Source organism: Sesamum indicum, linkage group LG2, assembly GCF_000512975.1.
Source record: "Sesamum indicum cultivar Zhongzhi No. 13 linkage group LG2, S_indicum_v1.0, whole genome shotgun sequence".
In the NCBI taxonomy this organism is placed as follows: domain Eukaryota; kingdom Viridiplantae; phylum Streptophyta; class Magnoliopsida; order Lamiales; family Pedaliaceae; genus Sesamum; species Sesamum indicum.
Window position 1 is genome coordinate 8,514,129 of NC_026146.1, and position 19,562 is coordinate 8,533,690.

A 19,562-nucleotide genomic window follows, 5' to 3' on the forward strand; every position below is an offset into this window, starting at 1 on the left:
TGGACTGATGAAATTACAAACATTGTGGATATCATCACAGAGATGAAGAAGCTATTACACGATGAATTGCCATCGGATCCCTTGCAGGTGAACTTTGCCCAACTGGACAGCAACATTGCAGGTAATAGTATGGACTCTACTTCTGTTTCTATCGATTCTTGGATTATTGACAGTGGAGCTACAAGCCACATCTGCGCAAACCTTCATCTTTTTCACTCTTATACTAAACCTACACATCCCCTCACCATTCAATTACCCAATGGACATACACAGTTAGTTTCACATATAGGTTCAGTCTATCTTTCCTCGGATATCATCCTCACATAAGTCCTTCATATTCCCTCCTTTTCTATCAACCTACTTTCTGTTCGTCAACTATGTCATTCTTTACCTATTCAATGCAAGTTTCTAAATTCTACTTGTATTTTGCAGGACTTGAGGACTGAGAAGGTCATTGCAACAGGAAAATTAATAAGGAACTTGTATATTTTTTAGTCTCCCATTGTATCTGAAACAAGTCATCCTGTATCATTGCAGTTTCTTAATTCTTGTGATGTTGATACTGTAAGAAATGTTGTTGTTTGGCATCAAAGACTCGGTCACCTGTCCAAGAGCTCAATGCAACATATTCATTCTTGTCCTTTCCATTTCCAATGAAAGACCCATGTGATATCTGTCACCTTAGCAAAATGCATAAATTGTTGTTTGCTTCCAGTGAAACTCGCTCCACTTCTATTTTCTCTCTTGTTCATTTAGACGTTTGGGGGCTTACAAGGAGCCCACAACTTCTGGTTTTCACTATTTTCTAACAATTTTGGATGATTTTAGTCGTTCAACATGGACATTCCTCATGAAATTCAAGAGTCAAACTTCAAAAATTTTTCAAAATTTCTGTAAACTTATCTCAACTCAGTTCAACAAATCTATCAAATGCATTTGTACAAACAATGGTTCTGAATTCCTTGATGAACACTTCCAGTCTTTCCTTCGTTCCTCTAGCATTCTTCATCAATGTAGTTGTGCTTACACTCCACAGCAAAACGGAGTTGTGGAACGTAAGCATAGGTCCCTTCTTGATATTGCTCGGTCTATTATGTTGTAAGCTTCTTTTCCTCGTCATTTTTGGGGGATGCCATTCTTTTTGCAACATATCTTATCAATTATTTTTCCACTATATATCAAGACTTCTTGACTTAGTGATTTTGTCTGCTAGTCTACTAATCACGATTCTCCACCCATCATCGCTACTTTTAGCTTTGCGTATTGGGGTTTTGTTGCTTCATTGTCTGTTTTGCAGGAACCACGTAATTATAAGGAGGCTTCATATATTCCTGACTGGATGATGTTATGAATCAAGAATTGCAGGCTTTGGAGCGTAACAAAACATGGGAGATTGTTCCTCTACCTTCTGGAAAACGCCTTATTAGATGCAAGTGGGTTTACAAAATCAAGCTTAAGGATGATGGTTCTGTGGAAAGGTATAAGGCCAGATTGGTGGCCAAGGGCTATACACAGGTGGAAGGGGTGGATTATACCGAATGTTTCTCCCATGTTGTGAAGGCTATGATGGTCCGTTTGTTCTTGGCTATAGGCACTGCATTCAAATGGCCCATCCACCAAATAGACATCAACAATGCCTTCCTTCATGGGCATCTTGATGAGGAGATTTTTATGCTTGCGCCTGAAGGTTATGAGGTTGCTCCATGTCATGTTTGCCTCCTCAAACACTCCCTCTGTGGCTTGAAACAAGCCTTTCACCGGTGGAATCAAGAATCTACTGGAAGCTTAGCTGCCTATGGCTTTCAGCAATCTACACACGACCACTGCTTATTCTTCAAATGGTTGGATTCTGGATTCATTGGTTCTTGGTTTATGTTGATGATGTGCTCATCATGGCGCCTTCTGTCTCCTTAATATCACATGTAACGTCCTATCTTCATGCTCTGTTCACAATTAAGGATCTGGGTATTACTCGGTTCTTTCTTGGCCTGCAAATTGCTCGATCAGATGTTGGGACCTCTGTTACCCAAACTAGGTATACCTTGGACATCATCTTTGATTGTGGCCTACTTCACGCCAATCCTGCAGTCCGTTACCTCTAGGCCTCAAGTTGAAGTGTGTTGTGATGACTTGCTTTTGGACCCTGAACCTTATCGTCGTTCGGTGGGTCGCTTGTTGTGTCTTACCTTCACTAGTCCTGATATCTCTCATGGCGTACAACAGTTGAGTCAGTTCCTTTAACGCCCCAGCTCCTCTCACTGGCAAGATGCTTTGCACTTGGTTCGTTTTTTAAAAAGCACCTCTGCGAAAGGTTGTTTCTGTCTTCCTCCAATTCCCTCTATGTTCGAGCTTTCTGTGACTTTGATTGGGCTGCTTGCCCTAACACTAGACGTTTCCTCACTGGACTTTGTATCTTCCTTGGACCTGCTCTTATCTCTTGGAAGACCAAGAAATAATGTATTGTATCTCGCTCTTCTACCGAGGCTGAGTATCGCAACATGGCTGCCACGGTTTGCGAACTCCGGTGGATTTCCTTCCTTCTTCGTGATTTTGGTATTGCCATTGATGGTCCTATTCCTTTCCACTGTGATAGCCGGGCGGCTTTGCACATCATGGCGAACCCTCACGAGCGCACGAAACATTTGGATATCGATTGTCATGTCGTCCGCGATGCTTACAAGGATGGGTTCCTTGCTCCTGTCTTCATTCGCAGCAGAAATCAACTTGTTGATCTTTTCACGAAGTCGCTCTCTTTTCTTCCCTGTGTGCAAGTTGGGCTTGTTTCTTGGCTCCCTAAGTCCAACTTGTGGTGGGGGGGGTGTTGAGAATGTGAATGTGAGCTGGGATTCAGGTTGATGCACAAAGGCAGCAGGAGGAAGAAGACGCAAATTTTCGTGAATTATGTTTTTCCCTTCTTTCTTTAATTTGTAAATACGATTTGTATAAGTTGAGTGACAAGGCTTGAGGTGTGCGCCACATGCTGCTAACGTGTGGCTAGTCAGTTAATTAGTTAACAAATTTTTTCTTTTCTATTCGTCATCTTGTCCACCTCTTTGTATTTAAGAACAGAGTACTGCACATTTGTTCCTTGAGTTATAGAAATGAATTCAGGTTCTTCCATGGCTTCTCTAAATTACTGTATTGATTTTCTCTTTCTCAACAATAACTGATTGATAACCTCAAATTCACGGTGAGATGGATGAAATGCTTCATTCAGATCCAATGCTCACACACGATGGACAAATTAAGGTAGAGTTTGTAGAGTTTGGGAAAATGGAGGAAGGAAGCTTGCTTAATAGGGGAGGAAGGCAATAGAAGTAGTACAACCCAAGCCAAGTACACGATGGAATGATATGATAGCTTTGTCTTATCAGAAGGGCAAAAAGTTATTTGTTAATTTAATCAATTCCAATATATTATATAGTAAACATGACATAGACTAATACTTCCATACTCCAATTTTTAATAGTATTAAATAACATATCATAGTACAATTAATCACATGTCATTATTATAATTTAAATCACAAGTTAATATATGACACGTTTATCCTATTGTAATGTAAAGTAGGCCTTATAGTCAATGTAGTATGATATTAAAAATATAATTTTCTCCTTAAAAGAAAACAAGAACATACCTAAAGTATATATCATAATTAAGCCTAGTACTGAAACTAAATGGTGAAAGTTTGAAGAGAAAACTACCCCCACAACCCCCTCTTTCCCCCCCTACCCAACACACACACACACACACACCAAAAAAAAAAAAAAGAGAATTTAATTTAAGGGTAGAGAGAGTTGATCGAGCCCTTGAATTTATTTATCCTAACCTAGCTACAAGTGTTCTTATCAATTATCATACAAAAAATATTACAATATTACTAGCCTGTAAAAATCTCATTGATGATACCATCCAAAATGGCATCTCCAATCTCCATCGAAATTTCCTCTTTCTGCTGCTCTAAACCCGTGCTCCATTCTTCTGCAGAAGCCAACAAATCATAGCCCAGCAGATGAACTACATTGGTTTCATCCACTGGATTTTGGCTCCACACCCACACACTTTCACACACAAGTTTCCAAAGCTCATCAGCTCCCAAGATTTTCTTCAGCTGTTCTCTCATTTTCTTGGGGTCTCTTTTCCTATGCTTTTCTATCACTTCCCTCACACAATCAACCAGAAGCTGCTTCGTTTGCTGCAACGCTCTCTTGTTTATAATGTACTGATCATAAGAATTAGACCCCACGAGTTCCTCCAATTCTTCGGTGGCCTGCTTTGATTTGTGTTGAGATATTGAGGTTGAGCATTCGCCCTGTAACGTCGTCTTCGAGTTGTAGTCCTCTGTAGAAAGTTTGTGTCAGTTTCTTCTGAAAGGTAATTTGGTGAAGTAATTAAAACCTGTTGTAAGTGAAGATTTTTGAGGAATGGATAGCTTACCTTCATCTGATTCGGTTTCTTCAAGAACGGAAACTGGGCTGAGCTGGTTATCTCTATGCTCAATAGATCTCCATTTCATCTCTCCGTCTGCATCAGCCTGTTAGCTTCAATATCGTCGAAACGTCAATCAGTTGCACAAAAATGTGAACAATCTAGCTATGGCATGAACAAGATTCAACTCTACCTCTTCTTCTGAGAAAAGATTGCCATTTTCTGGGGGACGACGTCCAATATCTGCTGCGACACAACGTCTATCCTCCTCTCCACTTTCTGAGCAAGAATCAGACAGATTTGTGTCTGTGCAGCTCGCTGAAGAAAATTCATCGTCATCCACACATTCTCCGCTTCCATGATTGCCAGTTGGAATACCTTTTCTATTGCATCTTCCACGGTTCTTGATCTTGTGCTTGTTATGCAGCACAAGCCTGCCAAGCACTGCTTTAACGAAGTCTGAGCAGTTTGAGACGGCGTGTTGTCGCTTCTTCAGCCCGCAACAAGTTGATCTCTTAGCAGAATTTAGGAAGTTGGAATTTGCATTATCAAGACTCGTAGCTCTGGAATAATAGCCTCTTTCAAGAAGGTAAATCTCCAAGGCGAATGGCTCTTGCTGCTCCTGGAGAAAGTCTCCTAGCAATTTTGGCATGATTTTTGGAGCTGGAAATGAGCTGAGTTTGAAGTGTGGGTGAAGGGCATAAATGTGGGGTTTTTAAATAAGGAGATAAGGAGTTGGTTTTGCTGTAGCGTGCAATAAATGAAGAAAGATAATGAATTTCTGTTCGGTTTAGGACTGAAGAGCATAAGGCTGCCGAGTCTAAAGCCCGGAGACATAAATTTGAGGGGATGGGCATACAGTCATAGACAGATTACAATGTTCGAAGTTGTTGGCCTTTCAAATACGATAAAGCATGAGATGCAAACTCACGGGGTTTGTGGTATCACAATGCACCTCTATAAAGTTGAGTGGCAAGCGTGCGGGTTCTTTTGAAAAACATGCATTTTTCGTCCTATAACTTTGACAATTGTACTTCACTTTTTCTTTCATCCAAGTTAATATTTTCAATAGAAATTTAACAGAACGAGCTACTCATTTTTTTTTTCTTTGATTATTGTCTCAATTACAAAATTGAAATAAGAATTAATAAAAAATGCCGTAATATCATAGTTATAGATGTGGCTTTTGCAATTTACCCCATGTGATATCGCAAATAAATAAATTACCTCTGTATAGTAAAAAAAATAGTAATTTAACACCCTATACTTTTTAAAAGGGTGAATAGTAATTTATCCCCATGTGATATTGAAAATGAGCACATTACACCCCTATGAAAAAATAATATAGCAATTTACGACCCCTTTTACATTTTAACATGATGCAATTTACCTTCCTGTATAAGGAGGTAAATTGCTTCATTTTAAAAAATATAGGAGGTTAAATTGTTGTATTTTAAAAAATACAATGAGGTAAATCGCTATTTATTTTTTTATAAGGGGGGAATTTGCTTATTCGCAATATCACAAGAGGGTTGCTTGCATTTTTTCCCTTCTTAATGAAGCAATGTATCTCCCTTCATTTTAAAAAATACTAAGTAATAAATTATTATATTTCAAAAAATACAGAGAGATAAATTGCTATTCTTTTTTCATAGAAAAATAACGTACTTATTTATAATATCATATAGGGTTGCTTACATTTTCTGTGTGATCTCTTGGCCTGGTGCATTAGTGTAAGTAAAACGCGAGACTTGAAATGCTTAATTTTTTTGAATTTAAACTAACTAATTTATGGTAATTATTATTAATGACTACAATTAAACCCCCTCACATATTAGAATCATTTATTGAATCAGAAATGTGTAATTGATGGAGATGGCATTGAACAGCCACTTAATGATTATTGTCTTCTGGCAGCTGTGTTAAATCGTCATAAAAAAATAAAATAATATATGGGTAAAAGTGTGAATTTCCAGTTAGTTGAGAGACTTGAAATTTGAGTTTGTATAATACCAAACAAAATATTTTAACTTAGTTGTTTTTTTCACATAATCATTAGCATAAATGATTACTTCCCTTAGAAGGCTCAATCTTGAGGTCAAAGTAAAACTATTTTTTTTTTAAAATAAATGGATGAATAAATAAGTTAATAGAAGTTGTGTTGAAACATGAGTTTGTTGGATCTATAAACAAGCAATGTTTTAAGAATCGCATCAGATCGGTCAGTTCGAACGATTTAATCGAGAATTGATTGTGTCTGGACAGACTTGTAGGGGCAAAATTGCTCCAGTCAAAATCCGTGCAGATAGGTCAAAACCAATGATCCAATAATCGATCAAAAATCAATTTAAACTTATTTTTTTATAAAAATTGTTTATATATGTAGTAAAATATTGTTTTTCTTTTATTTCGGGCTTAAGCTTTTCAGTATTTATAACCTAAAGTGTTTAAGGTTTGCTTATATTTTTCCAAAGTGGGATTATACATTTGATTCAAGCTTTTTCATATTTATAGCCTAAAATATTTAGATTTGACTTGTACTTTTTCTTTTATGTAGGACAATAAACTTGGCTTAAATTGGTCTTAATATTTTATAGTCTAAATTAAGTTTGACTTGTTTTTTCAATGTGGGACAATGAGCCACTTGTAACAGTCGAAAGAGTTTTTTTCCTTCTTTTTCTTCATCTATTTCTTCTTTTTTTCTCCAATTCTTTTTAGCTTTTTTTAAAATAAATAAAAATTATGAAGACACTAGTTGCTACCTCTATTTAATTCAAAAGATGAAAGCAACAAAGCATTCAATCTCCAAGTGTTTGTGGGTTTTAAATTTTTGATAGTTTAAATTTTATTATTAAATTGTTATAAATTGTATTTCTTTAAAAGTATTGTTATACAATGTATTATTTAATCAATTGATATCTTAATATGCTATAAATAAATATATATATATATAATATATTTTAAGTCAATCAATTTTTTAATCTGATCCAATCAATCAGACTGATGATCCAATTACCCAATAATTTATTCAATCCAACCATCGATTCAATTTTCAAAACATTATAAGCAAGTAAATAGAAAGTTGTGCTGCAACATCAGTTTGTTCTCTCTCTCTCTCTCTCTCTCTCTCTCTCTCTATATATATATATATATATATATATATATCTAATCACATCACCTCAACTATTCTTATCCCACATTATAAATTAAACGGGTTAAATACAATTTAACCCCTATAATATGTGAAATGAGCAAATATCCCTTGATGAAAAAAAAATTAGCAAATTATTCCCTTATGTTTCAAAAAATGAAGCAGATTACTCCCTCTATTTATGGTTAGATAGAGGGGTGCTTATTTTTTTAAAACACAGGGGATAATTTTCTATTTTAATTTTCACAAGTATTTTTTTTACCCATTTATCAAATCACAAGGTGGTAAATTGTATTTTTTCCTAAATTAAACTAATCATACTTGGGATACGAGTAAAATAGTTAAACTCCTCTCAATAAGTGTGTACTACACGAAATAAAACTAGAGACGACATATATCCCTTATAAAATAATAGAATTCGTTGTCAGTGTAGATCAGCAATGAATTTAGTAATGATATTTTTTTATGGAAAAAAAATGCAAGGAACTTCCTTGTGATGTTGCAAATGAGCAAATTACCCCTTTATGAAAAAAATCAAGAGCGATTTACCTCCCTATATTTTTTAAAATACAACAATTTACCTTCCTATGATTTTTAAAAATGAAGCAATTTACCTCCTTGTATAGGGAGGTAGATTGCTTCATTTTAAAAAGTAGAGGAGGGTAAATTGCTATTTTTTTTTCCATAAGGGATAATATTCTCATTTTCAATATCACAGTGGGATATATTCACCCTTTTTTTATTGATTGATCGTCGTTAATTCTAAAATTAAATTATCCCTGATGAGGAGAATTACACAATTACAGAAATACTCCCCTATTTTTAGCAAATTACTTGCACCCTATGACTGCGCAGGTGGGCCCATTACACAGGTGCAGCAGCGGCGGTAGCAGGTTTGACAGAGGGTGACGTGGCACGCTTTCATTGGAGCCACGTGTCGCACATATAGAGGGTACCGTATAAGTATAAATATCCTCATTTATGATATTCCAAATGCGTTTTCAGCACTTACTTTTACCGCCATATTTGTGTTCTAATTCGATCTCATTTTCGACCCCACCTTTTCTAACTTAAGCATCGGAGGGCCGTCTAACGTTTGTTGTGTTCTCAGGATCCACTCTAGGTAACTTAAAAGAAGGATTTAGCGATCACGATCCAGCGATCCGACCTAGCGACCCCGATCCAAAAATCCTAATTTTGAGCAACCTACATTAATCCCGTATCATGTTTTTTCTAAAAATTTCGAACCCTTACATATTAACAAAAATTCATTTTAAAATTTTATTCACTTTATTACTAAACCAACGACTTACTGATTCTCTCTCTCTCGACTCTACCGCACGAACGCAATCTTAACGTTGTCACAATGGTCCCATAACTGTTTGTCTTCTTCTAAAGCTACCCATTACCCTCATCAAACACATAACACGCGAATTGGAAATCCATATCCCCTCCGCCGATGGACTCATTCCAATCCAATGATTATATATTTCTATAGAGTGAATAGTAATTTATCCCTTTATAATATTAAAAATGAGTAAATTATCCTCTTATGAAAAATATATAGCAATATAGTATAAGAAAGTAAATTATTTTATTTTAAAAAGTACAGGGGAGTAAATTGACGTATTTTAAAAAATACAGAGAGGTAAATTGCTATTTATTTTTTATAAAGGTGTAATTTGCTCATTTACAATATCACAAGGGGTTGATTGCCTCCCTATTCCTATATATACTATATATAATCTCTCTTACTTGGGATTCTAAGCGGTCATTTTAAGCTTTCCGACCAACCTTTTTGATTAATTAAGAAACACACATTTAAAGAATAATAAGTTGGGAAAATACAAGTAATTCCATGTGCGTAGACCTCAAACCTCGTTTTCATGCAACCCCCCTCCACCCACCATTTATTTATTTATTTAAAGTTACCCAAAAAGAAAAGAAAAATGATTATATATTAGATACACTGGCTTGAGGTGACAATACAATATATATATATATATATATATATATATATATATTCTCTTTAAGTTATAATTATGTTTTGATATTTAAATTATTATCCTTTTTATATTTTGACGTTTAAATTCTTTTTTTATATCAACTCATCATCTCATTTTTATAAAATTTTGCACATTCGTTATAACTATTTTTTAACCAAATTTTTTGTCGTTACATGCAATACTACAAGAAAAGTTTTGATGATAAAGTCAATGTCGAACTGATTAGCCAATAAAATATTCGTTATTAACTTACATTTCTTAAACAATTCGATGCTAAATTTGTTAGTAAGTAAATGTTCGTTGTTAAATTCATTAATAAGTAAATTTTTTATATTAAACAATGTAGATTAACAACGAGAATTGTACTTGCTAATTAGCTTGATGCTAATTTTTTTTTCCGTTGCTATTCACGAGTCATTTTCTTGTATTGAACATGTGATATATTTTTTCCGGCAGAAAAATTAACAAAAAGACAGCCGTACATGACAAAGTACAAATTTCATAAAATTGAAATGATAAGTTGATATTAAAAAAAAAAAAAAATTGTGATGATAAAGTGTAAAAAAGGCATAATTCAAATAACAAAATTAATTTACTCTAAAGATTATAATAAATTAATACTACCTATCACGGTTAAATAAAATAATATAAATACATAATGTTAATCAACATTTATTAATAGGTTTTTACTTTGATCAAAATATATAATTATTAATTATGATTAATATTTTGATCACGTCTGCAAAAAGAATAACAAATAGCGGTTTGTATGCCGCTGTTGTTAACTGGTATTTGCAAGTTTGCACTTATGATCATACTATCGATTTTTACCCAAACAATTAATATTTTTTAAAAAGTAATCAATCATATAAAAATATTATCAAAATTGCTATATAAGTAATTAATTGAATGTCACCAATAAATATTTAATTTGCTGTGATCTTAGTAAGGGACAAGGAATTGTTGGTCGTTGATTTGTTTTTTAGTGGGACAAATTGGCTACCTTGATTTGCTACAATAAATTTAATTATGGTAGTAAAACAATAAGAAGATTCGAGACATTTAAAAGCCGAATTGGGGATTTTCTATTTCTTTGTCATGTTCTATTTATTATTTTAATTCATATATATACGTTTGGGATAATTATACTTTTCTCCCCTGGATTTGGTATAAATACATATAATCCCCTTGTATTTTGAGAAATTACATCTTGCTACCCTAAGGTTTGCTTCTATTTAATAAATAAGTCCCTCCATTAGTCATAATTCACTAAATTTGTTGAAATTAACAGAAAAATTAAATAAAAATTAATATTTACTCTCAGTTGGCTTATTACTGATTTATTATAGGCCAAATAATTACTTTTGTACTAAACTATCCTTGTAACGATGAAATATACCTCCTCACATGCATTAACGCGTGGAGACGTTTGAGGGCAATTTGGTCATAAGAAGATTTATTTGACAAGTAATAAGTCAATCAGGTGTAAATATAGATTTTTTTTTTCAATTTTTTTGTTAACATCAACAAATTCACTGAATTTTCTCTAACAAAATGACTTATTTGCTAGATGGAAGCAAAAGCTCAAACCACAGGGGCCCGTCTATGTGCAATTACACCGAAACTCAAGTGTGCTAGATGTGATTTCTTAAACCACAAGGGGTTTTCATGAAATTACACCAAACCTCAAGGGTGCTAGATGTAATTTTTCAAATCACAAAAGGTTTACGTTTAATTACACCAAACTTTAGGAATGGGAGTGTAACTATCTCTATACGTTAGGTGTATTATTTTTTTAAATAAAATAAATAGCGTATTCTTTGTATATGTATATATATTAATTAAAATAAAAAATTCAATTCTTTGAAAAACAGGCAAGGCTACAAAGTATTCGACTTGGAGAAGCTAGCCAGCAACAACTATTACGCATATTTACGCAATTATTGGTAGGATGTGAGGCTGTTTGTCTAGCGAGCATCAATACGGCCCTCACCCACCATGCTATATGAAAATATTTTCATTCAGGTGCTGTTGAGAGATCAAAATATATATAAATAAATAAATAATCATCTAACATTTTTTTAATTATTTATAATCATGAATTGATTAAAATAGACTATTAGAACAACATCACCACATTCCATGATTTTCCATGTATAGTCGTTATAAAAACGGTAAATTTATATTGACATTTTCTGAAATTAAGTCTAAATGTATAAATATTTTTTATCTTTTGTAAACTTATAGAGACATCTTCTGATAGGGTGTTAGTGTAATATACCTAAGGTGTTGTTTGTGTTATACTTTTATAAATGAAGGAGTGTACATGTAAATACAGTTACAATTTTAAGGAGTTATTTGTAATTCTGTAAATGGTAGAGGGTGTTTGTGTATTTGAATATAAACTCATGGCGTGTCCATGTAATTTATCCTCGTAAAAATTACGAATCATGAATCATGATTAATGTTGTTATAGCCAAAAGTAAAAGACCGTGGTGCATAGTAATCAACAACGGTTTTACAAGGGTTATTGATCATGGTCTTAGCAAGCGAAACAAAACATTAATTACAACTAAAAGGGTGAAATAGCTTTTTTGGTCTCGTAAGTTAGGTCTGTTTTATTTTTGATATCATTTATTAAGGAATTAATACTTTTAGTCAAGTAACTCACAGAAATTAACACTTTTGGTCCTCATTCACTTTTTTGTCTACAATTTACAAAGGTCGGTCACATGGGCTATGTGCCGAGTGTATGGCTGGTAAGTATTTTTGGATGGAGAAAAAATTGACCCATTTTTCAACTTGGGACCACCTTTAGGGGTTATACAACTGTATTTGAGGGAGAAAAATAATCTTAAAGGAAATTAGGGCAAAGATGGGGGTTTGTTTTTTGATTCTCACCATTATCATATTTTTGTAAGTCGAAGCAGATTGTAGAAGCAACAAAAAAAATCATCTCTTTCACAAGTGAATCAAGTTGGCCAAGTGGAACATCTATATACTACTGTTGAAGGAAGGGCCAATTTTCTTTCCAGTGAAAAGTACTTAATGGCCACGTGTTGGGCACGTGATATATATCGTTATATTGTAGATGAAAAAGTAGATAAGGACCAAAAATACTAATTTTTGTATGTTACGGGATTAAAAGTGTTAATCCAGTAATAAATGTAACTAAAAGTGAAACAGGCCTCACTTATTGGATAAAAAATATTATTTCCGTCAACTAAAAATTACGGTAGACGCTCTCGAAAGCAAAAAAGCCATAATAAATATTTTCATTATGGTTAAAATTATGACCAATGTTGATAGTGGGAGTCAAAACTTAAGTTTCATAACCATTTGTTTGGCCGTATATAGTTGATTGCATTAATTTAATATGATGTTTAAGCAATAGTCTTATCTGATGTCGGAAAAAATCAAATATTTTTATAGTAAATTTTAATTTTATTTTTCATAAAATGTCTTCTCTGCCAGATGATTTTTCAGAAATTAAGATTTGTAGCATTTTATTTTAATTAATGTTTGAGAATTTGGAACCTCTGGGATTTTAATTTGGTGAAGGAAAGTGAAAGAAGAAAAGAACAGTCAATTTTCTTCGCAATTTTCTGTTTGATAGAATAGACAAAACTTATTTGTCTCTCCTGGCAAAGTTTCCAAACTTTTCTACAGGCTAATGTTGCCCGTTTGTCAGCTAAGTTCCAATCCATCTGCAACAGTGTCACTGTTCAAAGGTTACTACTTATGATGTCTCCATGGCCAAAAAAAAAAAAATTATTCACCTTTCTTCATCCAGATAGCAATATATAAATGGAAATTTAATCATCGACTTGGCGTAAACCTACTTACCCAAAGGAGGTATTGCTTCATTTTAAAAAGCATAGAAGGGTTGTTATTATTTCTTTACAGAGGGGTAATTTACTAATTTACAATACTACAGGGGAGTAAATTGCTATTCACCCTTTAATATTAAGGATTAAATGAAATTTTGGTCCTCTAATTATAGTCAAATCCCATTTTAGTCTTTTAATTTGTTAGGATTTGGGTTTGGTCCTCTATGTATTTTAATTGCTCAATTTTGAGACTTTTTTCGTCGGAAAATATCCAGTCCGCCGAACAGTGGCCGTGAACTTCAAATCCTTGGATCTCCGCACCACGTTGATGAAAATGGCTAGGACTTGTCTCGTTAGAATCGCAAGGAAGAGGCGAGTCGAACTGTAGTGGTCCGCGATTGCCGTTCGTACGGATCGTGGCGAATTGACCCAAAGAGGATGCGGCGGTGAAGGTCAAAACCCAGTCTTTGTGGTGATCGAAACCTGAAATTGATTGAGGGGTTTTGTGCATCTTGAGCTGGGGAATCGAACTGTATATGTGGCTCTCAGCAATTTTGAGTGAAGGTGGCAAATTTTTAGAAAGAAGGTGGCAGAAAAAGAGGGGTGGAATCAAGAATCGTTCGGACGGTGGCCGTGAACTTCAAATCCTTCGATCTTCGCACCACATTGATGAAAATAATTGGGACTTGTCTCGTTAGACTCGCAAGGAAGAGGTGAGTCGAACTGTGGTGGTCCGCGACCGCCGTTCGTACGGATCACGGCGAATTGACACGAAGAGGCTGCGGCGGTGAAGGTGAAAGCCCAGTTTTTGTGGTGATCGAAACCTGAAATTGATTGAGGGGTTTTGTTCGTCTTGAATTGGGGAGTCGAACAACATATGTGGCTCTCGGCAATCTTGAGTGACGGCGGCAGATTTTTAAAAAGAAGGTGGCGGTGAAACTAGGGCGAAAATAGATATTTTTCCGGCGAAAAAAGTCCCAAAATTGAGTAATTAAAATACATAGAGGACCAAATCCAAACCCTAACTAGTTAAAGGACTAAAACGGAATTTGACTATAATTAAAGGACCAAAATTACATTTAATCCTAATATTAATATCTTAAAGTGCCCACCTCACACGCAAATTCCACATATACTGAATCCTTTTTTTTATGTATGAACAGTAAAAATATATGAACCCCAAAACGTATTTGACCTGATTATGATACAATATCAAACAACTAGTTCTCTAACAGCAATTTTCAGTGCCATAAAAAATGAGAAACCTTAGGTTTTTGCAGCCGACGTGGTCGATCCCTCACCGGGGATTAAAACCCGTAATCTCATTGGTATTTGTGGCCAATCCAGTGATAAATAATAAATTTGGTACAACATTCCCTGAGCATGTAAAAAATGTTCATAAATGAGAGGTTCGACAGCAGGTGTAGATAGGCCATATTATGGGCATGAGAGCTGCTTCACAGCGCAGGCCATGCCCAGAAATGTGGTCCCTTCCATCAACTACGCACATAAGTTTACTGATCAAAACTAGTCTCTGCTTAAATTGCTATAAAGTTCAGATATATCTGCAGGTGCAGTGCGGTTTCCAGAAATCATAAAAAAAAACCCACTGAAAGTTACTTCACAAACACACAACATCCAGACAGAATTGTTGGTAGCAGCTGGTGATAGGCTTTACAACTATCATGTGGTATTTTGGAAAATTTGCACTTTTAGTCCCACATGATAGAATGTGTTACATTTTTGTTCCCACTGTATACAGATTTAGTACATTTAATTTCATAAAAAAAATATTGTAACATTTTTCGTCCAATAGAATAAGAATCATGGCACATTTAATCCCATATATAAGATTATATGTGGCACATGATTTGATCCCATAGGATAGAAATTCTATGGAACAAAAAATTCTACAATATTTATCCTATAGGACTAACTGTATTAAGCCAGTAAATTGTGGGATAAAAAATGCAACACACCTTATCGCGTGGGACTAAAAGTGCAATTTTTCCTAATTTCTTCTTCTTCTTCTTCTTCTTCTTCTTATTATTAATATTATTATTATTATTATTATTATTATTATTATTATTATTATTATTATTATTTTCATTTTTTATTTTGGGTGTATGTTATCTTTTTCAATTGGTTTTACTTTCTGAAATTTTTGTTCACGGCTAATGTTGGTTTTTTGTTTTAATTTTATTAGCTTATTAATATAATTTTAAATGGTCATGCTTTGAATTTCGACACGATATCACTACAAAAAAATATTTCAATAATAATGAAAAAAAAGATAGTGTTAAGCTAATTAGTAAGTAAATTTCCGTTACTAGTCTACATTGTTTAACAAGAAATTTACTTGCTAACAAACTTAGTAATGAAAATTTACTTGCTAATGAATTTAGCAACAAATAATTTAAAATATATATTAAATAATATAGGTTAAAAACGAAAGTTTTACTTACTAATTAGCTCAACACTGATTTTAGCATCAAATATTTTCAAAGCTATTGAGTCATTTTCTTATAGTATGGTCACTAAGTCAAATACGACTCCATAAACACACTAACGGTTAACTATGGCTAATTACCATGGTTGATAATAAATAACAGTAGTAAATAGTCATTCACCATAGCTACACAACGATTTGTTGAGCGTAGTTTTTGCAAGGGTGGCAAAAACATTTGACATGACGCTTAGTCATGGAAAATACTATTTTCATAGTGGATAAGCTAAATTTTTACATTAAATAATTTTATTTAATCAATTAATAATAGTTATTTACCACGACTTTTAGTTTATAGCCATTAAAATGTAGGCAAGAGTAATTTTTTTTCCCTAGTGATGGGTGCGATTTTAGCACAGGTTCAAAGTTCTTGGATCTCGATGTTAAATTTGGGCTAATTGAGTAAAAGCTCTTGAGAAAGAGAACCTGCAAACCAAAAGATTATCACTCCAATACTTAAGTTAGTTACGGATTTAAGAATAGATGAATATAGAAATAAATTATGATGAGAAATTATGATAAAAGTGCGAATTTCGTATGCAAGAGCACAAAATTTGAGCAATAAAGTAGTAGCAAGAAGAGTTTTAGAGTGTGGGAGAGAGGGATCCTTTGGGGGTTACTCCCTGTATTTATAGAAGAAGAGTCCTTCTACAGAAAGAATCCGAGGAAGTCTATCTGGTGAGGGGGGAACCGAACATCCAGCGGAAAAGGCAGGATTTGGGGATAAGGCTCCTCCTTATCTGTTTCTTTAGCAAAAAGTTTCCGAATGAAGGTGGAGTCCTTCCTCATGCAGACTCTTATCCGATGAGGAGTCCCTTCAAGCTGCAGAGTCCAACTTCTTAGGGGCACTTCTCTTCCTTTGGTTTGGCTTGGAGGGTATCCGGATTGGGCCTCCTCCTTAGGCTATACTCAGTAAAGCAAGCTTCCTCCTGGGTTGGGATTTGGGGTGGGGGAACCCTTTTGGGCTAAGCGAGATGGGCATTCCCTATAGGCCGACCTGAATTGTAGGAGGTTCTTTTTTGGGTTAAGCACGGTGAGTTGGGCGGGCTGCCTCTCTCTTGGACTGGTGGGCCTATAGTTGGGTCTAGTATCTCTTCGTGGGTCACTCTCTTCTAGGCCATACCCATCATTCAGTCCCCCTCCCCCACATTAAGGAGAACGGACGCCATCTTGATCCTTAGAGTAGGAGATCCTGCTCCGCCAGAAGGGAAGACCCGTTTTTGTCTACGAGGGAGGAGGGTACGTCCTACTTCCCTGGATGAAAAACTCTAGTATTTTGGAAAGGAGGCACCTTCTTGTCTGGTGTCCGTCCATTCAGCTGTTGTCGTCTCACTCTTATTGGAAAACGGAGTAGCAGCCTTCTGGCAGGGTGATATGATGGCTGCAATGATGGTGGGGTTAGCGTGTCCTTGGTGAAACCGCCACACGCACGTCCAGTGGCCCTCCTTCATGAGCATCGTAACAACCCCTCAATATGGCAGTTACCAAAGACGTGGGTTAAAAACCCCTTCCTTTGCAACTTCTCGAGTCTTTCTTCTTCCTCCTCGAAAAAGGTTCTCCTTCAAGGGCACCAAGATCTTCATCCAGCTTTCCTTTTCTTCTGTAAGTACTTCTGCTTTTTCCTTCAAAAGTTTCTTTATTTTTTTTAAAGATATCGTCCTCCAATGAGTCTATTCGCTTCCTTAAGAAAGTTTACGCGAGTGATGATCCTTCCGAAGCCACCTCCAAGAAGGCAGACCTTGTTCCTCCTTGTTTTAGGGGGGTTGAGGAGGAGCCTGAGGCAACCACTGCAGCTGCCTGTCGCTTGATAGATGAGGCCACCAACGAGTAGGAGGGGGAAAACGAAGGAGAGGGTTCCTCTCCTGAGGGAGAAAGGGTGAGGTCTTCACCCGAGGAGGCTGAGACACTCGAGTCTTCAGCCATGGATGAACCCTCTGCGTTCATTCTAGGGGGAGTCCCTTTGGTGGAGGAGGAAGAGAAGGTATCTCAGTCACCATCAGACTGGGGGCCTTCGATCCTGCGAACGTCCTCCATCAGTATGCTTCTCTAGGAGTCTCACGTTCCTCTCGAGTTTGTGGTATACACTCCGTCCCCTATGAGTGTCCTTTCTTCCCCTCCCCCCCAACTATTTGTGCTTCTTCGCTGCCCAACTAAGGTCTAGGCTCCGCTTTCCCATTCCTCTTTTTTATTTCGAGATTGCTCATATATTCCAAGTCCCTTTGAACCAGTTGGTTCCGAACTCATTTAAAATTTTGGCCCATTTTTTTTTATAGTTCTTCGATTCCATGTTTACCCCGCGACTGCTAATGTATTTGCTATGTGTTACCGTCTTAAGAAGGCAGAAAAAGGTTTTTCTATTTTGTTCCTCATCCTGGTGTGTCCTTCTTACATTTCCCTCATGTTCCAAAGCAATGGAAAGTCAGCTATTTATTTGCCCTTCCCCTTCATGCCTGGTCTTTCCCCAGGCAATGGATTCATATGAGACCCTCCCCCTGCACATGTAGGAACAAGGATAGTGGTCTTGCCTACTTTGTTTGAAAGGTTGAATGCCTCTCCCTATAACTGACGATCCTTAATTGATGAGAGGTTACTGGGGCATTTTGGGTTGGCTCCTGTGATAGAGCCTTTGAGGGATTCTCTGGGTATTCCTTTTAAGTCCTTTACTTGTCATTGCTTCTCCTTCTTTATGTCTTCTTGGAGTGTTGATTTGTCTTGTTAGTTTTTTGTGCAGAGAATATAATGTTCAGCAAATTGATGCAAGACCATGTGCTAGGGGGTCGTTCCAAGGGGACCCCGACTCCTAAGTCTTCAAAGGGGGCCCTTGCTTCTAATGACTCCAAAGGTAAGCGCCCTACTTCCTCCTTCTCTCCTAGTCCTATAGCAGGGAGCTCCTCCAAAGAATCGAGGACAGGAGCACTTTCTTCTCAAACCTCCCCCATGCCTCCTGCGGCCCTCCCTCTAAGGAAGAGATGGACTCCAATACGCCCTTCCCGTGCTCCTTCTGTATGTCTCCACAGTCATCACCTGCTCGACCAAGACAAAGGAAAAGCTTCCCTGGTGGTTGATTTGAGGAAGGGGGTTCTATCTTCTTAGGACGGACAACTGCTATCTCCTCTTGCCAGGGAGGAATTAGAAGGGAAGGGGGGCCTCTACATCTTCAAGGTACCCTCCTGTCTAAACTTGATGCCTGTATTCGTGTAGCTTCTTCTGACAAATTTTGTCTTTTTATCAACCGCCTCAATTTCTGAAGAACTTTCTTCCAGGTCACAGGAGACCCCTCTTTCCAACGATACCCAGACGCGCAAGAGATTTAAAGAAGTCCCTACCAAAGAGACCCTAAGAGAAGGCACTGGCCTTCACTTTTTGCGTGGCAGAGGGCACCTCCAAGGCTGCAGCATTGAATCTCTGCAGATACTCCCTCAAAGTCTCGTTGTCTCTTTGTTGCACAGCGAAGAGGCTAAGCTCCGTCTTCCGCAAATTTCAGCTACTAGGAAACTGGTGTAAGAAGAAGGATCTGAACTCCTGAAAGTTTCCTATTGCTCCAGGAGCAGTTGGTTAAACCATTGTTCCGTGGCCCTAGCGAAGGTAGTCACGAAAACTCGACACTTGATCCCGTCCGTGTATCTGTGGAGCAACATGTG

General features: G+C 36.2%; 1 protein-coding gene across 1 annotated transcript; it reads right to left on the reverse strand.

The window, feature by feature from the left end:
- On the reverse strand, positions 3,802-5,407 carry LOC105155614. Its single transcript, XM_011071511.2, has 3 exons — positions 4,622-5,407; positions 4,438-4,534; positions 3,802-4,341 (listed from the first exon to the last, which is right to left on the reverse strand). The coding sequence occupies exons 1-3, from the start codon at positions 5,078-5,080 to the stop codon at positions 3,881-3,883; spliced, it is 1,017 nt and encodes a 338-aa protein (XP_011069813.1). The 5' UTR covers positions 5,081-5,407; the 3' UTR covers positions 3,802-3,880.